At 51.5% G+C, this 21,317-nt stretch overlaps 1 protein-coding gene across 29 annotated transcripts in view; it reads left to right on the top strand.

Annotated features, from left to right (window-relative positions):
• LOC104695967 (collagen alpha-1(VII) chain-like) overlaps positions 1–21,317 on the top strand; it is a 91,782-nt gene that overhangs the window by 11,460 nt on the left and 59,005 nt on the right. For 26 of the 29 annotated variants that reach the window (XR_005604536.1, XR_005604537.1, XM_039571378.1 and 23 more), the window contains 18 exons: positions 1,870–2,002; positions 5,032–5,212; positions 5,757–5,916; positions 6,622–6,715; positions 7,681–7,854; positions 8,807–8,967; positions 9,903–10,032; positions 11,965–12,081; positions 12,600–12,755; positions 13,463–13,579; positions 15,349–15,495; positions 15,657–15,776; positions 16,414–16,572; positions 17,789–17,917; positions 18,134–18,283; positions 19,034–19,171; positions 19,560–19,706; positions 20,403–20,522. Coding sequence is in view for 27 of the 29 variants with exons in the window: in XM_039571378.1 (XP_039427312.1) it covers positions 1,933–2,002; positions 5,032–5,212; positions 5,757–5,916; positions 6,622–6,715; positions 7,681–7,854; positions 8,807–8,967; positions 9,903–10,032; positions 11,965–12,081; positions 12,600–12,755; positions 13,463–13,579; positions 15,349–15,495; positions 15,657–15,776; positions 16,414–16,572; positions 17,789–17,917; positions 18,134–18,283; positions 19,034–19,171; positions 19,560–19,706; positions 20,403–20,522 (2,470 nt within the window). In the remaining 2 variants the exon portion in view is untranslated. The remainder of the gene's footprint in view (positions 1–1,869; positions 2,003–5,031; positions 5,213–5,756; positions 5,917–6,621; positions 6,716–7,680; positions 7,855–8,806; positions 8,968–9,902; positions 10,033–11,964; positions 12,082–12,599; positions 12,756–13,462; positions 13,580–15,348; positions 15,496–15,656; positions 15,777–16,413; positions 16,573–17,788; positions 17,918–18,133; positions 18,284–19,033; positions 19,172–19,559; positions 19,707–20,402; positions 20,523–21,317) is intronic. The other 3 variants (XM_039571381.1, XM_039571393.1, XM_039571401.1) reach the window with 3 other exon arrangements.

Raw genomic sequence — 21,317 nt, 5'->3', positions numbered from 1 at the left:
CAGGGACTCCGGGATCTTTTCCTGGCCGGGCAGGGGTGCCTCTGGATCAGCCTTTCCCATTCCCAGCCCCTAAATCAGGGAATCACAGAGTGGTTTGTGTTGGAAGGGACTTTAAATCCCATCTGGTTCCTCACCTGGCCGTGGGGGGTCGGATGGGGTTGGGTGAGGAGATGGGAATGTGGAAATTCCACGCCCAAGCTCTCTTTGCTGGCTCCTTCCATGCCCTTATTCCAGCAAAAGCAAATCCAGAGGCCGGGAAAGGACAACAGATTCCTGCTCAGAGAATCCCTGCTGCCCTGAACCCAGGAGGCTCCCAGGGGATGCAGGATCTTTGGGATCTTTGTTTCCTTTGTCCCGGCTCCTGTTCCCCTCAGGAGCACTTGGGAATGGGAATAACCTGGGAAAGCTCCAGCTGGAATAACCGGAGTGGTGCAGCCCTGGCTGCCAGCCAAGCACTCCATCCCTTCATCCAGCGCTTCCCAACCCCTTTTCCCCCTTTTTTTAACCCCCACTTCCTTCAAATTCAACGCTTTTCCCACACATCCCCACCTCTCCTTATCCATGAATCCTGCCCCCCCTCCCCCGGAGATGTTCCCTTCTTGAGGATATTTAATCCCATTCCACCTTTTTTTAAGGGAAGAAAGATTAGCAAACCTGGATGAACATTCCCTGGATGCCCCACGTGGCAGTGGGGTGACAAAACTGCCAACATCTCGTTCTTTGTCCCGTGGATCCGTCTGATGAGCGGCGATTCCCGACAAAATTCCCCTTTGGAGTCATCCATCCCAAACCTTCACTGCTCTCCTGGAATTCCTTGCAGGAATTGGAGCACCAAACCCTCCTTTGCTGTTTGCAGCAGCTGCACAGGCAAATCCAAGATTTTTTTCCCTCGGATTCTGCCTCTTGGAGAGGGAGAAAGATCCTGCCTGGAGATTAAATTCCTGAGAAACACCTGACTGGAATTTTCTGCTTGGAAAAGCCGCTAAATTTAGCAAAGCAGGTGTTTTTAATGGGAAAATCGGATTCGTGGGAGCCACCACGGAGTGGGAAAAAGGAGAGGAGGGTCTGAATGTCATTTCCAGGACTCTCCAGGTGTTTTCCTGCTTTTCCCCTGGATGCTTCCAAGCTGAAATCCTCCATCCCAAACTCCCAGAACATTCCTTGTCACAGGAATCTTAGAGGGGGTCTTTATTCTCATTAATCCATGGTGTTAATTGGAACGGAATCCCTGGAAAAGAGCAAAGCTGGGATGAAGCCATTGGGATTTTTTTCCCCGCCCCCCGAATCCATAATTTCCATCCTGGAAGTTTTCCGTGCCTCCCTGGGAGCAGGTGAGGCTCAGAGCAGGAGAAGAAGTTTTGATTTGCCATTAAAAGAAAGAATAAAATTCCTTTTGGCAGCAGCACTTCTGCTCCATAGAGAGAATTCCCTGTTTTCCAGAGGGGGAATTCTGCAGCAATTTTAGGGAGTCGTTAAACCACCAGCAATAACCAGAATTCCAGACCCCTCTGGCTGGATCCTTGGGAAGTTCATCCTGGATTTAGGAGCCTGGGGAGCAGGGTTGGATCAGGTGATTCCTGATTTTCCTGGCCTTTTCTCCCGGATTATTTGAGGCAGGAAGCGCCTCCTGCTTTCATCCCACCACGTTTGGGCTTCGTTGCCTCGGGTGGGTGTTGGGAAAGGCAGGAACAAAGCTGAGCTCTTGGCATTAGCAAAGAAATGAAGGAATTCAAGGATTTCTGGATTTTAATCCCAAGTTTCCAAGCCAAGAGGCGCCTTTTTAGCGGGAGAAAAGCTTTTCCTGGCACTGAGGGTGGGTGGGAGCATCACCCACGGGTGGCCCCAGCTCCAACCTCTTTCCCTCTGCAGGTGAGGGACTCTCCAGGCCCTGTGCTGACTCCAGGGATTTCCGGGAGCTGCTTCCCGAGGGGAATGTTGTGTGCCCAGATCCTTGTCCTGGCAGTGGCCGCGGGGCCCTTCGGAGCTGGGGCTGCTCATGAAGGTGAGTGACAAAGTGACGAGGGATGCCTGGGTCACCTCGGGGGCAGCACCTGGGACACTTCCAGTGCCTTTTCCAAGCAGCTTTTCCTGCTCCTGGCATGGATCCGCACGTGGATGTGTCGGGGTGGAGCTGTGGTGCCGTTAATTCCCATTTAGGACTGGGATCACCAGGATAACAGAGCGCCTCCAAAGGAATTCAGGGCCTGAATTCCTGCTCTGGGATTTATGGAGAAATCAGGGATCAGTGTCCTGCCTCTGTCCTGCCTCCTGCTCCAGAGGAAAGTGGGGAGAAAGGGAAAACAAATCCCATCCTGATTCCTCCTCTGAATTCCAGGACCTGCTTCCAGCCTCCACACAGGAAATGGGAGAGGAAAATCCTCAAGGAAGCCTTGAATCCTTCTCCTACTTTCCAGGGAGCTGGGATAGCTCAAGGATTCACCTGTCCCCAGCTCCATGCAAGCCCACAAAGAGTTTTTGGGGATGAGGGGCTGGATCCAAAAAGCAGGAGGCAAAAGAATTCCAAGGAAAAGCCTCATGGATGACCCAGGGTGTGGTTTTGGTCTCAGGAGGGGAGATCCATCCTCCAGAGCTAATCCAGAGTTCCCAGGATTGTCCCAGGCTGGGTGGGATCCTTCTTTTTCCAACAACTCCCAGGTTTGGAGGTGCAAATCCATCTAAATCAGTTAAATTCCACAAGGAGTTAATGGAATCTTTGGCATTGGCTCTGGAATTAACTTGATTAAGCTGCTGTCCATCAATTAACCAATAAACTCGACTCTAATGCTGTTTAATTCCGAGCTGGGAGCAGGGCAATAAATCAACGTTCGGAGATGTCTCGGGGAAAGCTGTGATGGATGGAACTGGATCGGTTTGGAGGTGCATGGAAAATTCCAGATCCAATCCTATCCCCCTGTGATTAATAGAGCTGTCCGGGTGGGATTTTCTCCAGAAGGTACCAATCCAAAGATCTCGAACATCCCACATTTCCCATGACAGCTCCAGGTGTTTGATCCAAGCAGCGGTTCCTGGGTTTTGGGAATTTTTTGCCAAGCTGGAAAGCGCCCACAACGGGCTGGGATTGCCTCTTTATAGGGAAAAGGGCACCATCCTGCCCTTTGGAATCCCAAATTTGTTGTTGTCCTCCTCATTTTCCCTGGATGCAAATGAGGGTGGGGTGAGGAAGACTTTCAGGAATCGGGATGGATGGAGGTGGCTCTCTGGGAATTTGGGATGTGGATGAGGCAGCAAAGACCCCTCTGATACCGATTTTGAGGATATTTTCCAAACTGGGGCCAAAAAAGCAGGAAAATCGGCGCTTTCCGGAGTGGCTCCGAGAGGTGGGTGGTTCTGGATTTTCTTGGGAATTTCTTGTGGGAGTACAGGGTGTGGTTACCTTGGGAAGCTGCTGAAGGATTTCCACCAGGCCCGAGGATGGAGATCAGGACTGGGATTTGCTTCCCTCCAAGTCTTTCTGGGGGAACAAGGATATCAAAATCCCAAAGCTGAGGAAAAGGAATAGATCCAAGATAGAAACAGCAGCTGGGAAAGGAGCTCGTGGTGATCCATGAGCAGCTGAGCTGCTTCCAAGACTCCCTGGACAAGGAAAATCTGTGGAAAGAAAAACTGAAATAATTGTCTCCTGTTTTTCCTCAAGGAAAAGTGCTTTGTATTCCCTATTTTAACCCCAAAAGAGCCAATCCCTATTTTTCTGCAGTAAACAAAGTTGGGAAGAACTCAGGAGGCACAAAGAAGAATGAAAACCACCAAATCCTTGAATAACATCCATCCACAGCTGGAAAATGATCCCTTCTCCTGCTGGTGGCCAAAAGGGGATTAATCAGGGGTGCAGCAATGAGGGACAGCACAAAACCTGAATATTTCCGAGCCCTTTGGGGATCCTGCTGGTAGGAATGGGATAAAAGTCCAGGGAATTGAAGAGGTCAGGTTAAAACAGGTTTCCCATGTGCAGCAGAATCCTGGGAAACACAGCCAGCTCCTCTCCCTGGAAACTGGGACAGATTCTCCAGCCCGGCTGGGGCAAGTCCAGACCTGCAGGTGAAAGTCAAGGCTGGATAAAATCCGAAATGACAAAAAACAGGGAAAAAAATGGGACAAGGTTGAGCCTGATCTCGGTGAGGAAGATCTAACTCCCTCCTCCAGCAGGGTCTGGAATAACTGCCTGCAAGGGAGAGAAATTCCAAGGAAAAATGCAAATTTTCCATATCCTTCGCAGAGCCTTCGTGAGTTGAAGCGTCCCGAAAAGTCATCAGATTCCTGTCGCTGAAATGGATTTATGGAGCGCCTAAAAAATAGGGAATTCTGTTAGGAGGGAACACTGGGAAGGGAAAAATGCTTTGATGGTGCTTAAGGAAATTTCCCTGTACTCCTGTCCCTTCCCTGCCGTCGGAGCTGTCATGGGATAGCTTGGAAAACCGCTCCAATTGTTCGTTCTTTGCACAAGGTGCTGCTCATGCCCAGGGTGGGGTGGTGCCACATCTCCAGAGGTGGCCCTGATATGAATCCCGGGATGGTTGATGGGATGGCAGAGCTGCCACATTCCCGAATTTCGGTTGGGGGTGGCTCAGGGCTCTGTGTGTGCCTCTGGGAAGACGGAATCCCCAGGCTTCCAGAGGGTCCTACGGACCTGCAAGCTTCGATGGAGCTGGAATTTGGGATTCGTTGTTTAAATCATGGAATAGTTGGAGTTGGAAGGCGCCTTTTACAGGTGATTTAGTCCCACCCTGCCACGGACAGGGACACCTTCCACTATCCCAGGTTGCTCCTGGCCTTGGATGCTTCCCGGGATGGGGCATCTCTGGATGAGAAGCTTCTCCTGGGTCAGAACATCCAAAGGAGGAATTCAGAGGAAATTCAGGAAAACACAGCACTTGTTGCTCTGGGAAGCACCTAAAGACGGTCCCTCCATCTCTCTCCCTTCCCTTCAGTATCCTGGGAATTCAGGTGGCTCCGGGGGGTGGTTTCCTCATTCCATGGTGTGGGATGAACCTCCCTGTCCCTCTTGTCCCCCAGCCTGCAGGACATCAGAGGTGGCCAATGTTCTGTTCCTCGTTGGGCTGTCGGAGGGCGCAGGGACGGAGAGCTCCCGGCTGCTCCGGGATTTCATCGGGAGCGTGGCCAGATCCTTCGAGAACACGGAGATGGGAAGAGGAGGCGTCCGGCTGGGCCTGGCTCTGTACGGGGAGACACCAAGGTGGGTCTGTCCATCCTCCTCCAGCCACTGCTGGATTCCTGGAATCCAACTCATGGCCATGGATAAAGAGCTCCTGCAGCTCTGGGGAACCACTGAGCAAGAGTGGAACCCTCAGTGGAGTCATCCAGAGGTGCTCGGCCACAGGGAATCCTTCCAGGGCGGGAAGGAAGGGTTTGACATTGAAATTCCATTAAATTCCATTAAGTTTAGGTCCTGGGTTGTGGTACCACGGTCTGGGCCTCGTTCCCTGCACTGCCCTGACCACTGTAAAGAGAACTTCTTGTCATGAGTTAAATCCATGGAATGGTTTGGGTGGGAAGGGCCCTTCAAGACCATTTCATTCCAGCTGCCATGGGCAGGGACACCTCCCACTATCCCAGGCTGCTCCAAGCCCCAATGTCCAGCCTGGCCTTGGACACTGCCAGGGATCCAGGGACAGCCACAGCTGCTCTGGGCAACTGGAAACTAAATGTCAACATTATCACTGGTTATTGCCATTTTCAGTGCATCCCTTGCTCTTTATTCCCCCATTTCTCATTCCCAGGATGAGCATTGAGCTCACGGATTACGGGACCATCAAAGAAATGCTGGATGCAATTCGGGATCTCTCCTCCAAAGGCAGCAGCCTCCAAACAGGCTCAGCCCTGGCGTTTGCAGCTCAGGCTTTGTCCCACCAGGACACCCTGAGAGAGGAGGCGGCAAAGGTCGGTGAGCTCCTGAGGTGCTGTCCAGGGAGCAGTGGAGTCATCCCAGAATCCTGGAATGCTTTGGGTTGGAAGAGAATCCCAAAGCCCATCCAATTCCACCCCCCTACCATAGGCAGGGACACCTCCCACTGTCCCAGGCTGCTCCCAGCCCCAATGTCCAGCCTGGCCTTGGACACTTCCAGGGATCCAGGGGCAGCCCCAGCTGCTCTGGGAATTCCATTCCAGCCCCTCCCCACCCTCCCAGCCAGGATTTCCTTCCCTGTTTCCCATCCATCCCTGCCCTCTGGCAGTGGGAAGCCATTCCCACTTTGTCCTGTCACCCCATGATCTTGCAAGTTGTCCCTCTCCACAGGGAAGATTCCTTCCTAATATCTAATCCAAACCTAGAGCTCCCTTAGGAGCTGCTCATGAGGACTTGTAGGGATGAATCCTCTCCTGTGCTGGCAGGAATTTCCTCCTGGAATTGGTGCCCAAGCAGAGGTGAGGCACAAGGGCAGGAGGGACATGCAGAGAAGATGCTGTTGGGAGCAGCTCTGCTCCTTCCCAGCTCGTGGAAGTGATTCCGTGGGAGTTTCCCCAGAGGTGTTGGGTTTTGAAGGATTTCATTTTGAGGGATTTCATCAGTGTGAAAGCCCACAGCTGTCACTGTGACCTCCTGATGTTGTGTTGTTCCTTCCCTGGCTCTTATCCCAACTCTTGCAGGTGCTGGTTCTGCTCACGGATGGGAAATCCAGCGATTCCGTGGAAGAGGGAGCCCAGATCCTGCAGGATGGGGGGGTGACAGTGTTTGCTGTGGGTACGTGAGGCCATCAAAACCTCTGTGTGACCAACCCTGATTCTTCTCCCTGGGGAATATTCCTGACTCACAACACCTTCTTCCCTAAAAACTGCCCCCACCCCCAGGCTCCGCCTTTGGAAACCACTGCAAGTCCAGGAAAATCAACATTTTGTTGTTGTTTTCTTGGATATTGCTGTTGTTGTCCATAACTGATTTATTCAGTGGGAATCTGGGATTTTGCATCTGTCAAAGCCACTTGGGAATTCAGAAGGTGTTCAAGAAAAGGTTCCATAAATTTCAAAATGTTTCGATGTGACATCAAAAAAAAAAAAACCAGCCTCAAAACGCTTTTGCTTCTGAAGGTTTCTCTTAACGGGGTTCAGAGACTGACTCAGAAATGTCCCTCAGAATAATTCCATGAGCAAGGAAAGGTTCCATTGCTCTCCCCACCCCCAAGAGTGAGATCCCACCAGTAAAATCCTTCCCCAAGTATTTCAGGGAATGACAGGAATGGTGGTGGGATTTTGTAACCAAGAGCAACCAGGTCGATTTGAACCCATGTGAGGTGAAAATTGGGAAGGATTGGTTTCTTGGGTGGGTTGTTGTTCCCCCCTTTTTTTAGTTCAGCCACAGGAACACGCTGGAATTGTCTGCTCAGCACAGGAATGTCTCTGTGTCCAATGGGAAGGACAAGGCTGGATCCTGCCCTGTTCCTTTATTTCCCCACCTCTCAGCCCATGAGCAGCCCTGGGACAATCTCTGTGACACCTCTGGAGAAATCCTGACCTCTTTTCCCTGGTGGAAGAGGCTTCCTCTGCTTCTCCCATCCAGCTTGAGACTCCATTCCTTGTTCCCTTCTTTTCCTTGGCAGCACGACCCAAAATTGGTGTCAAAGTCCAGGATGTTGCTCCCCCTTTCCAAAGCCTGCCCTGCCCCATGGATGGTGTTTGATGTCCTCTTTTCCTGCTCTTTCCTTCCCCTAGGGATTAAGGACGCTGACAAGAACGAGCTGGGCAGGATTGCTTCAGATCCCGCTGCGGAGCACGTGCTTTACGTGGAAGATTTCCAGCTGCTCCCAAACGTGGCTCCCAAACTCTCTCGGAGGCTCTGCTTCACCGCCTCAGAGCCACCACGTCCTGTCAAGCAGAGGGTGCAAGGTGTGTCCAGGTTCTCCCTTGATCCTGCTTTCCATCTGCTCAGACCACCCTCTGGATGTTCTTCCATGGGGATGAACCTCCCACATCCCTCTGAGGGAGCTTGAGGGGTTGGGTTATCCTAGAGGAGCGACCAGCTCATGGAGCAGCTCCTGCTTTGGGACAGTGCTCCTGGGTGTTCTTCTTGTGGCTGCCTCTCCATGGTTTGTTTAGGGATACCAGATTCCTGGGAATTTTGATGCTGGATCAAACAAAAGGAGCAGCAATGGGATGGGGCAGTATTTCTGCTCCTTGGGGTATTTTCGTCGTGGGATTGTCACAGGGAATTCTGGCAGCCCAGCTCGAGGTCTCAGCAGGAACTTCATTCCTTGCAGAAAATGCAAAGAGCAACCAAAGGGATTTCCAAAGGGATCTCCAAAGAGATTTCCAAAGAGATCCAGATGTCTCCTCAAAGAGATCCTGATGCTGCAGTGAATCCAGAGGTGATGGCACTGAATTCCTGCCCCTTCTTGGCTCATGAGCTCCTGAGGAGCTGAGTTAAAAGCTTGGGGCAGAAATGGGGAGAACATCACCTGAGACTTTAAAGGGTCTCTTTTTTTGGCTTCTTCTGCGGTTCTGCAGTACTTCAGGGCTTCCTGTGACATTCCATGGAGAGTCCAAGCTTCCTGGCAGGTTCATCCAGTGTCAGGAAGGAGAAGGGCAGGGAGGAGCTGCTGCCTTGTGCATTCACCAGGTGTTCACTGGGGAAGTGTAACCAGAACCAGTTTTGATTTCCCCCTTTGTGCTGTCAAAAAATTGGCCAAAAAAATTCTGCTGGAGCATCTCCTGTCTGGAAACAGATCCCAAGTGTCCCTGTGCTCCCGGCCTAAGCGATTTCTCTGTGTGGAATATGTTGACTCCATGAACTTCCACATGTTTGAATCCAATCCAAGCTCTTTCCTTTGTGTTTTTGCAGCTGAGCAGATCCTGGGCCCCCGGGAGCTGCGTGTCAGCGAGCACAGCCACAGCTCCCTGAGGCTCTCGTGGGTGGCAGCCACGGGCAGGGTGACAGGGTACCATGTCCATGTCCACCCCTCGCTGCCCCCGGGACAGCCGGACCCCGAGCACCAGCGACAGGTAGGGTTGTGTTCCCGTTTTCCAGGGCACCAGTTTCAGTTCCCAGTGTTGGGGTTCAGTTCCCAAAGTTGGGGATTCATCCCATGTTGATGGCACAGCCGGATTAGGAGGTGGCACCACATCCCTCAGCCATCCTGGCACAATGGGATTGGCAGGAATTCCTGAGGGTTAAAGTGAAGGTGTAGATCCACCATGGGATCCACCAGTTTCAATTCTCAGTGTTGGGGTTCAGTTCCCAATGTTGGGGGGTCATGCTGGGTTAGGTGGTGACACCCAATCTTCCCAATATCCAATCCTTTCTCTCCTTACCTTTATGATATCACCACTCAATCCCATCTTCCTGCTGCCAAGGTTGTTCATTTTGGTAAGATCTCCATAGGTTTCAGGATTTTCCATGTCCTTGTGTGAGGGATGCTGCAGTGTTCTCCAGCTCATCCCACACTGCACGAAGTTTGGGATCAAAGCTGAAGGGTAGACAATATTTGCCCTAAAAGCTTTGATTGCTAATAATAGAACAAAGCTATGAACGTTTAAATTATTAAGGTGAAGATTATTAATTGTATTAATTATTAAGGTTGTATTTAACTGGGATGATGATCCTTGGCAGCTTCAAGATCTCATAATAACAGGGAAAACACAGAAGTTCTGTTTCCGTCTCTTGCCCTCGGGTTACATCAACATTTCCTTCTCTGAGCTTAAAAGGAACTTTATTTCCTTCCTTTTCTTCAAAGGACTTTGAGATCACCTTTAGCCTTAACGTGTTCTCCATGTTTTATTCCATGGGCTATTCCACAATTTAAGGATCACAACATATGAGTCAGGGTTTTAAGAGGCTCCTGCTCATGGAAGTCACCTTGAGCAGGTGTGGGAGGTGCTGCTGACCTGATGTTCTGCTGTGGTGGTGTAACGGTGTCCCTTGTCCCCCTGTGTGACAGATGGAGGTGGATGGGGACACAACCACGGTGCTGGTGACAGATCTGAAGCCCAGCACCAAATACGTGCTCACGGTGAGGGCCAGCTATGGAGGGACCCTCGGGGAGCCGGCAGCCGTCAAAGGGAAAACAAGTGAGTGTCCCCTGGGCCACCCCTGAGGAAAACACCCACCCCAAAGCTGGAGAGGAGAGAGGCGTGGATGGATGGGTGGAGGGATGGAGGGAGGGAGGGAGGATGGATGGATGGATGGATGGATGATGATGATGAGTGGATGGGTAGATGGATGGATGAGGGATGGATGGAGGAATGGATGGAGGATGGATGATGATGGGTGGATGGACAGATTGAGGGATGGAGGGATGGATGGATGGAGGGATGGAGGGATGGATGGATGGAGGGATGGATGGATGGAGGGATGGATGGATGGATGGATGGGTGGATGATGGATGGATGGATGATGGTGGGACGGATGGATGGATGGATGATGGTGGGATGGATGGATGGAGGGATGGATGGATGGAGGGATGGATGGATGGGTGGATGATGGATGGATGGATGAGGGATGGATGGATGATGGTGGGACGGATGGATGGATGGGTGGATGGATGGATGAGGGATGGATGGATGGATGGATGATGGTGGGACGGATGGATGGATGGGTGGATGGATGGATGATGGATGGATGGATGATGGTGGGACGGATGGATGGATGAGGGATGGATGGATGATGATGGGTGGATGGGCAGATGGATGGGTGGATGGATGATGGATGGATGATGGATGGATGGATGGATGGAGGATGAATGATTGATGGATGGAGGAATGGATGGATGGATGGATGCATGGATGGTGGCATGGGTGGAGGTGGAGCTTCAAAGTTTATTAGAGAAGCTTCTATTGAGTCCTGAGGTGCAGGAAGAACCTCTTTGCTTTCCAAACTTCTCCAAGAGGAGACTGGATGGGGCTGGATCCAATCCCAGCCCCGTATTGTCAACGGATTAAATCTAAGCATTTATAGAGGTGTGGTTGAACCTTAGGTCCAAGGATTAAAGATGGCAAACAGGGATGTTTGTATTAAAATTAATGATTTAGTATGATAACTATTAAAGTAATTGTAATAAAATCAGCAAAAAACCCCAATTTTTAAAGTAGAGATTGATGTCATTCACCCAGACCAAGGGGGAAATCTCTTCTGCTGACCCTCAAGGGGTGACTTTGAGGGGTGTCCCCACCCAAAGGAGGAATCTCAGTTCCCAAGAAAGGCTATAGGGATACGTCAGGAGACCATTTGAAAGTTGGACTGGACTTTTATGGTCTCTGCTTTTAGGGATTTTCAGAATTTAGGGGGTTCACTAATCCCACTCCCCTCTCTGGCTGAAGCACCAACCCTGCTTTGCCCGAGGGGTTTTTTAAAGAATTATTCCTTTCTTCCCTGCCTTTTGTTCCTCCCCGCAGCCCCTGCGATGTCTGGGATTGTTTGTCTCCTTGAGGGAAGGTCTCTGACAGGATGAATAAATAAAGCTCCTCAATGAGGTTGACTCATCTGTACTTGCCAGGGAGAAGATGGAATGTCTTTATGGGTGGAAATGAAGCCATTTGATCTCTCTTCTTATTATCCCCAACATGAAGCCAGAGGCAGGAGCTATAAATCCGTCTGCCGTGGCTGGCTGGATCCAAATGGGCTCCTCTCCCTTGGAATTGTGGCTGTGGGAGCAAAGCAGGGTTTGATTCATGGCTTTGATTCCTGCTCAGTCTGCAAGAACTGCGGAGTTTCCCCTGCCCGGGGTAGATGTTCTCTGCCTGGGGGGGTGGATATTTCAGATCCCAACACCATTCCCAGAGAAAACTCCCAAACTTTCTGCCTTGGGATGGTCCATCCCTATTTTTGGGGGACAAAGGGTTGGTAGGAGGGGGATTGTTGATTTTAAGGCATCAGCTGAGGGAGAGTTGGTGCTTCTCCTCTCTGTGTCTCTCTGTGCCTGAAGACAAAAGAATTTTGAAGGATCTTTTCCATTATTCCGGCACTGCCACCTCCATTTCTGCCTTATTTTTGTGTCCCCACAGCTCCAGTGCCTCCGGTCACCAATTTCCGTGTGATAGAAGAAGGACTTTTCAGCCTGAAGGTGGCTTGGACACCTCCCCTGGGCAAACTGGAGGGCTACAAGATCTACATCCCCAGGGGTGAGTTTTTATTAATTTTTTATTAATTGTATTAATTTTAACCCATTTTTATTGATTTTTCTTATTTTATCGTGGTGTTTGCTTTAAAAGGAGGAGTGACCCAAGGACAGGGAAGGTGCTGTTAATTCCTGGCGTGACTCTGGAATGAGTCCAGGATAGACTTTGCCAAACACTGTGGTTCCTCCAGGACAGAGGAGAGTCCTTGGAAGGACTTCTCTTGGAAGAACAAGCTGAGGGTGATGCCGTGAATTCGTTGTTTGCCCTGCCACATCCAGATGTTTTTCCCACTCAAGTGCCTGCTCTGGTGGGGATTTGGGATGAGTTCAAACCTTCGGGATGGCTCCCGCTCTCCTCTGTGGGCTCTGAGGGCTGGGACAGCACAGCCAGAATTCCCAGCAACACCACATGGATTGGGAAACTCCAGCCGTGCCCCTGAGCCATCTCCACAGTGTGAAGACATTCCCATGGGATTCCTTCATGGGAAGGCTTCACCATCCCTTTTCTCCTTGATTTTGCAGCCAACAAGCCCGGGACGACCTTTGAGCAGATCCTGCGGGGCGACGTCTCTTCCCACGTGCTGGAAAACCTGCAGGAGGACCGGGAATACAGCATCAGCATCTATGCCGTGTATGCTGAGGGCCCGAGCCAGCCCGTGGCTGCTCTGGGGAGGACACGTAAGAGCTGCGACCCCGTGGTTGGTCCCTTTTGTTCCCAGGTGTTGTGTCCCCACCTCAGAGTTGGTGCCCTCATGCACCAGGACCTTCCCAACTCCATCCTAACTCTTGCTTCATGGACGTGGACATCCTCAACACCATCATCCTGCAGCCTGGGGAAGGGTGGGAGATCATTTTCCCTCCTGTTTTGCACCCACACTGCACAAGGTTGGTGCTCAGAGATGTTTGGTCCTGGACAGTCACAGGTTGGGCTGTTCTACCTGTGGTTCATGAGATGCCTTCAGCCCCCAGGCAGGAGGTCCTGGAAATCCCTCTCACAGAATCATTAAGGCTGGAAAAACCCTCTAGGATCCCCAAATCCAACCATACCCAGCACTGCCGTGTCCCCAAATGCCACATGCACAGGGCTTTTTAATCCCTTCAGGGATGGGGACTCCACCACTGCCCTGGGCAGCTGTGCCAGTGCCTGACCACCCTTTCCATGAAGGGATTTTTCCCAATATCCACCCTGCCCCTCCCCTGGCCCAGCCTGAGGCCGTTCCCTCTCATCCTGTCCCTGTTCCCTGGGAGCAGAACCCAACCTCCACGTGGCCACCTCCTTCCAGGCATTCCCTTCAGCCAGCTGAGCTGGAGGAACATTCATGGAGAGCCAACAAAGTCCTCCACTCCCAATGCTCTGAAAAGTTTCTTCCCTGTCCTCTTTCCAGTGAAGCTCCTGCCTGTGGAAAACCTCCTGCTGCAGAACGAGACCACGGACACGCTGCAGGCCCGGTGGAGCCCTGTGCGGGGAGCAACGGGATACAGGCTCACCTGGGCATCAGCAGGTACGGACAGGGGTGGAGGCTGTACCAGTTCCCAGGGCATGGAAAGATGGGAGCTGTGAGATTCCCAAGGCGTTGGATGCACTTTGGATTGGATTGGATTCCATCTTTGTCCAGAGGGAATTGGGGTTTTTTGGGGGGGTCTGTGACCAATGGAGTTTTCTCTGCTGTGGAAGCAAAAATTCCTGCCCTGGCTCTGCATAAAGCTGGTTGGTGGGTCCAGGCTGGTTACACGGGATTAGTGCTGGATTTGCTGGACCTGAGGAGCCTTGGAATAGCTGAGAGGAGCTGGGAAAACCCTCCCTGTGTAGCTGCACAGCCCCTGAGTATTTGGGGTCACCCCTTTCTTGGGGGACAGCTGAGTACAGGGATTTTGGGGGGACAGCCTGGAAGTGCCTGTGCTCATTGCATTTCTCTCTGCAGCACTAAAACCTGGCTGCATCCCCTAAAATCCTCATTTTTAGGCAAATTTGGGAGTTTCGAGACAGATCCACCTTTCCAGCTGGAGCTTTTCCCCTACCCTGAACCCAAACATATTTTCTGTGGTGCTGGGAGGGGAGCAGGAGTGAGAAATTCCGGTTTGGTGGCAGATTTTGGCCTTGGGAGGTGGATTTTTCTTGGGCTCAGGGATGTCAGGACACCTGGGCTCTATCCCAGGCTGTGAATAAAAACCACATTTTCCTCTCCCTCATCTCCCCTGGTTATGATGGAAGGAGACATCTCCCACCAGGAACAGGGGGGAATTAGTGGGAGAACAGCTCCAAAGGTCACCAGGAGGGAAAAATCTTTACAGGGAAGACATAAAATGGCTTTTATTGCTTTGTAATCAACTTTTCTCACAGCACACCCCAAAACTCAGCAGTTTTCCCAGCCTGTGCCCAATATCCCAGCCAGGAATGGAGCTCGGTCTGGGAATGGGGACACTGAGGGGACAGTGGGACAACCTTCTCAGGTGGAACAGGAAGAACACATCACCTCCACCCCCCGATTTTCCAGCTGCTTTTTCACCTGGTACCAGCTCACCCCAATTCCAGGAGTGGCAATATCCCAAGGGCAGCCCCCCCCTGCCTCTGGATCCTCTTCCCACACTCCATCCCATCCCGGGATTAGGGATGCAGTGATGGGATCCAGACCCTGGTGCCCATCCCAAGCCCAGGAGGGGACTGGTTTTCCTCGTCTGACTTTTAAAACCGGGATTAGATAAACACAAACTGGAGATGGGGGATGTGGAGAGCAGGTGGGAAAAGGGGGATGGGGCTCCGGGTGCTGCTGGGACAGAAAATGGGGACGTGGCACCATCCAGTGACCAAACTGGAAAAGGCATTTTCCTTCTTTTAGAGGTTTTCCTCAACATCCTGCTGCCTGCACCTCCCTGCCCCTGGGAAGCAGGGGTGGATCCACAGGAATTCGGTTTTAACTCTTCTCCTGCTGGGCAGGTTTAGCTGAGCTGGATCCTCAACAAGGAGACTAAAACTGGGGTTTGGGGCATCATTGGCTCTAATTCCTGTAGGGAAGGCAGGATGACTCCAGCATGGAGTCAGCCAGGGTGGAGGGTGTGGACCCTTTTATGGGATCACTCACAGGCCCCAGCGTGCCCGTTTTGGGGTTTTCCTGATGTATTTCCTTTGCTTTGCAAATCCCTGAGTTACCTCGGTGATCCCTGAGCTCTTCCCGGGTGGATGTGGGTTTTTTCCACCTGCACCCACCCAGGATGGTCCCGGTGTGTCCAGGGTGGGGTGGGCTGAGCCAGGAGACACCGTTCCCTTTCGCAGAGGGCAGCATCCAGGACGTGACCCTCGGCAGCTCCTACAGCTTCTACATGATCCAGGGGCTGGAACCGGGCACAGAGCACACGGTGACCATCAACCCCATCTTTGGGGACATCGAGGGGCCAGTGGTGAGCGGCAAAGCCACCACGGGTGAGTGTCCTGCAGCAGGGGTGGCATTCAGCCCATGCAGACTCAGGGGTGGTGGCACGGAGCTGGTGTCACTTCTGTCACTCCCCTGCATTGTTGGGTTTGGGGACCTCTTTGAAGCTGTTGGGACCTCGATGGAACTGGGCAACTCTTCCCTCCTGCAGTGGCATCCAGCACTGTCCAGATGCTGAAAGTGAGCGAGATTTCCATCAACAGCCTGCTGGTGTCCTGGGATTCGGTCGCGGGGGCCACCGGCTACAGAGTAGCCTGGGGTCCAACACCAGGTGAGATCTGTCTCTGCTCTCGCTGGAATGGGAGAACCTCAGGAATCTGGCTTCCAGGTCATGAACTGCTCTGAGCAGCCTCTCCCACAATTCCAGAATTTAAACTGAAGCCAGGGATTATTCCTGGCCCTGAGGCACCAACCTGGCCCCAGCCCAACACAGAGTGAATGCCAGGAATCCTCAGGAAGGGGACAGGGAACATTCCCACATTCCTGTGGGCCCTGGAAGTGAGAGCTGGTTTGGACTCAGTTCCTCTCAACTGGTTTGGATCCTTTAGGTATTAAAATTCCAAAATAAATAACAATAGGAAAACTCTCCCTTGCCCCAGTGAACGCATGGAATCCCAGGATCACTGAGGTTGGAAAAGACCTCCAAGTCCAAGCTGTGCCCAATCCCCAGCTTGTGATGCCACATCCAGTTCTTCCTTGGACACCTCCAGGACTGCGGACTCCAAACCTCCCTGGGCAGCCCCTTCCAATGCCTGACCACCCTTTCCATGCAGAAATTCCTCCTGAATTGTCCTGGAACAGGTGTCCTCCAGCAGAGGTTCTGCTGGGAGCATGGTGGATATCTCAGGATGCAACAGAGCTTCTCACCAGACTCTTCCTCCTCTTGTGCTTTATTTTCTCTTCCAAAGAATTCTTTGGCAAGGACCGTCCTCGTCACCTGGCCCTCAACAAGTCGGTGACATCCCACCAGCTCCGCAGCCTGGCCCCCGACACCGAGTACGTGATTTCCCTGTCCGTGCTCTTCGGCTCCGGGGAGGGCCCCGGGATCACCACCTCGGCCAGGACGGGTGAGTGTGGGTGGGGTGGTGGAGTAGCTGCTACAGAACATAACCTCTGTGTATCCGGTCCGACCTTGTGTATCCGTGACTGGGTCTTTTCCCGTGCTCTGGGCTTGGGCAGAGCTTCAGATGTCATTGAATCCCAGATTGGTAGGGGCTGGAAGGGTTGGAAGGGTTGGAAGCCCATCTTGTTCCAACACCTTCCACTGTCCCAGGCTGCTCCAGGCTCCGTCCAGCCTGGCCTTGGGCACTGCCAGGGATCCAGGGGCAGCCACAGCTTCTCTGGGCACCCTGTGCCAGGGCCTCCCATCCTCCCAGCCAGGAATTCCTTCCCGATATCCCATCTATCCCTGCTCTCTTTCAGTTTAAAGCCACTCCCCTTGTCTTGTCCCTCCAGGCCCTTGTCCAAAGTCCCTCTCCAATGGTGAAGTGCTCAATCTGCACTCACTGAGCTTCCAGGTATCCCAAAATCCAGACCAATGGTTAATTCCTCAACAATGTTAGAATCCATCTGAAAAAAAATACGAAAAATAGGAAATCTGGGTAAATTCTGCTGTAGGAAACCATAGGAGGATAAGGACCATGGAACATCCTAATGTGGTCCTTTCTGCTTGGTGATAAGGGCTGTCCCCTGCCTCAAAGAATTCCACAATTCCAAAGGAAACCTCCTGGAAGATCAGATTCCCTGGACAAAAGGCAAATCCTTTGTGTAAAATAGGGAAAGTTGATGGGTAAATCTTGTCCCTCTCTCTCAAACTTCTGGGCTGCTGCCCTGGGAGCGGAGGAGAGGCAGGAATGTTGATCCAAAAGCAGAGGTGGGATCGTTGGAAGAGGTTCCAAAGCGGCAGCAGGTGATTGGAAACCCTGGAATACCATAAGGGGATAATGGCCTGACCCTTGGGAGGAAGAGAACGGGGACTATTCAGCAGCTGCGGGAGCTCTGGGTGGGTGTTCCACCTGGGGCACTGGGATATGGATCTCCTGACTCCATGGATCCCTGAGCTGCCTGTCCTGGCCTTGCTCCCACTGGATCTAGAGCAGAACATGCTCCTTGATGACCTCAAGCAGTAGAAAGTGGTGTCTCTCCAGGTGAGGATGAGGAGACACCAAGGATAAGCAAAGCCACCATTTTGAACCCTTTGATACAATTTTGACCCATTAAAGTGTCAATGATGAGCCTTTGGACGGGAATCAGGACACTCCTGATGTTGTCTCCATCCTGCAGATCCTCTGGGATCCGTCTCCAACTTCAAGGTGATGTCCCACACCAGCACCAGCCTGTCCGTAGCCTGGAGTGCAACAGCTGCTGCCACCAAATTCAAACTCACCTGGAGCCCCGTGGGAGCAGGTAAAGGTGAGCAGGGAAAGGGCATTCCAAGCACCTTCCCACATTCCTGACCTGCTCCTGGGGGTAGGAAAGAGATCCCGCTCTTGGTGACGGCTCCTTCTCTCCTTGTTTCCATGGTTTTATTTATGGAGATAATCCCCAAAACTCTGGGACAGCGGAGCAGCAATTTCCTTTGGAGGAAGGAAGTGAGCTCCAGGCTCTGAAATATCCCTGTTTTTACAGGAAAACAGGTTGCCAGGACTCAGTACCTGGGCAGCCGAGTGTTGGCTCACCGGATTGACCACCTGATGCCCAACACCCTGTACAGGGTCAGTGTCCGGGCTGTGTTCAGCAGGACCGAGGGGCCAGAGGTGACCCTGACTCACCACACAGGTAAATCCCGCTGGAAAAACCCTCCTTGAGTTGGGATGCAAAGCTTGGATTGATGGTGTTGGGATTGGCTCAGTTGGGTCAGAGCCTGGTGCTAAAAACACCAAAGTTTTGGGTTCAATCCCTGTGTTCATCCATTTAAGAGTTGGACTCCATGATCCTGGTGGATCCAACTCAGGGTATCCTGTTGAACGAGCAGCCCTCACTGCTGCTGGCAATAATCCATGGCTGTTCCTGTGGGAGGGAGGGGACACGTCCTTCTGGCACGTTGGACAGTCCTGGATCACTTCCTGGAATTATTTATCCACAGCCACCTCGGGAATGCAGGAGCCTCTCCGCAGGCACCACCCAGGGCCACTCACCAGCACTGGGGTTTTGGGAATTCCTTGGATTGTGGCTTTGCCTCTTCCAGCGTGGAGTTCTGGCTCCTTTCAGTGTCTTTTCCACCTGAGTTCATCTCAATGAGTTTTTCATGGAATTTGAAGATGTGTGTGGATGATCCATCCTCTCTTGGAGCCCTTCTCAAGTCCCTCATGTGTGTCACCAGTTTGGTGTGGGTAGGAAGAGGTGGGGATGAGATTCCTCAGCTTGGAATCCATGGATCCATTAGGAATTTCAGCCTGGCATCCCTGGATAATGCCTGGAAAGTAAATATTGAATGAATGCCCAAATTTTTCTTCTCCACCCTAACTTAGAGTTGTGAACCTGCTGCTCTGGGACTGAGCTGAAATCTTATCCTGGTTCATTTTCCAGCTCCTCCTGGAGATTCCCACCCCATCCCGACCATCCAGGACCTGAGGGTTACTGACACTGGTGTAAACACTTTGAAGCTGGCTTGGAAAAAGCTTCCTGGGATAAGTAACTACAAGATATCCTGGGTGCCATCCAACAGTAAGGATCCCGATCCTTTGGTCAGGGAGCACAAAAATAGGGAATTTGGTTCACAAAATTGCTTTTTCCATGGATGATCAGGTGGGTGGGGACTTTAATGTCTACAGGGACAGGTTGAACCCCTCTAAATGAGCCCTGAGCCAAGCTTTAGGCTCTAACCAAGGATATAAACATAGCTGGGATTTGGGATATCCAGGAATTCGTTCCCTTCCACCTTTGTGACTAGATCTGTCCGCTCCCTGTGCCTCAGTTTCCCCACAGGCAAAATGAGTTCCTAACTCTCCTCCCTGGCCAGGTCCTGTCAGATGAGTGTGAAGCTGCTATAACAATGACTGTTACACTTCCCTTTCCATGGACACTGCGGGTTTTTCGGGATGTCTCCTCTCAGGTGACTCGGAATCCTCCCAGCTGGTCCCGGCAGAGGCCGTTGCCTTCACCATTCCCAAACTGAAGGACAACACCACCTACACCATCTCCGTGTCTGCAGTGGGAAGGGGACAGGAGGGAAACCCCACGGTCCTCACAGCCAAAACCTGTGAGTGTGGGATTCATGGATTGGGATAAGAACATCTCCGTAGGGGAGTGAAAGAAAAAGAGCAATTTTGGCTGATTGACACCTTATTCCTGGAATTCCAGGATGTTTTGAGTTGGAAGGGACCTTGAAGATCATCCGATTCCAACACCTTTCCTGGACCAGGTTGCTCCAAGCCCCATCCAACTCAGCCTTGTTTCTTCTCAGATCCCACCAAAACCAGCCAGCGGTCCTTTTTTCTTGCTATTGAGGAATTTTGGGCCCTTCCCTGTCTTCCCCAGCCAATAATCCCCATTTTTGGGGCACATTATCTTGGAATTCCCTCTTTAGTTGCAATAGCTTGACCGTTTCCAGCAGGTAAAGACCAACATCCCTCATGAGTTGTTTGGAGATCAAACGGTGGGAAAAGTCAGGGATATGGAGCCGATGCTGGGATTTCAGGGAGCATCTGGAAAAAATGACAGGAGAAACTTCATTGCCCATCCCAAAACTTCCAATTTCAGCCAGTTTAGAGGCCAGACTAAAAAATTCCCACCAATTCCCACCGACTGAGGACCTGGCCTGATTCACCTTCCTGGAGAAAACACCTGGAGTGCTGGAGGAACTCCTTCCTCTCACTAGAATCATGGAATTTCGGAGGCAGAAGGGTCTCCAGAGCTGTTTTCAGCCCCTAAACTTTGTTCTTTGTTTTTCCAACAGTGGATTTGCCCAAAGTGATGGGATTCACCGTGCAGGAGGCTGCGGATTCCAGCATTTTGTTGTCCTGGGGGGCTGTTCCTGGAGCATCCCTGTATTTACTGACGTGGGGATTGTCCTCAGGTAACGTTCGGTGTGGGAAGGAAACCCTGATCCACCTCCTGAACTTCTCTGGATCCTGTTTAGCAGGAGAACCCTGAGGGTTTCCATGGGTTCCTTCATCTCAGCTTCTCCATTTGGGGGCAAAAAAAGGAAAAATGGGAGCTGGAGGAAGCTCCCAAAATGTCCCATTTGGCCATTGCAAAATCCCTGAGGGAAGAAAAAAAGGAGGTGTGGGAATAGCACAGGAAAAAGGAATTTTGGCATTATCAGTGTCCCTTCCTGTCCACCAAATCCACCAAAAAAGGTGGATTTTTGTCATCCATAAAACCTCCTTCTTAGCTGTTTAAAATTTCTGCTCTGCTGTGAAGAGCTTCCAAAAATTCCTTAATCATTCCTCACCATTACTTCTCCTGACTGATTTGGCTTTTCAGGATTTGCCCTTTTAAAGCACCGATTCCATGACTTTTTTTTCCCTGGATTGGACTAAAATCCTCCTTGAATTTGAACTTTCCTGTCCCTGTGGCTTCAACCACAAACTTTTTCCTGGGATCAGTTCATGTCCACGAGTCAATAAAGAAACCAAATCCGACAGAACTCCCTGTGCTCCCTGCAGTGCTTTTGGAGCTACCAGGAACTTTAATTTTTTTAATTCCAAGGATATTTTAGGATTTACAGCTCCACACTTGCAGGCTGTGTCCTTGGGATGAAGTGTCCTGTGCCAGCAGCATTTTTGGGGGGCTAAATACTATGGAAAAGTGATCTGGGAATGGAAAATTTGGATCTCTGGGGTGATTTTACTGAGCTAAAGCAACTGTT

This window comes from Corvus cornix, chromosome 1A (genome assembly GCF_000738735.6).
Source record: "Corvus cornix cornix isolate S_Up_H32 chromosome 1A, ASM73873v5, whole genome shotgun sequence".
Taxonomy (NCBI): Eukaryota; Metazoa; Chordata; class Aves; order Passeriformes; family Corvidae; genus Corvus; species Corvus cornix.
Note: the sequence above shows the minus strand (reverse complement) of the source record. Positions and strands in the feature narration are given on the sequence as shown.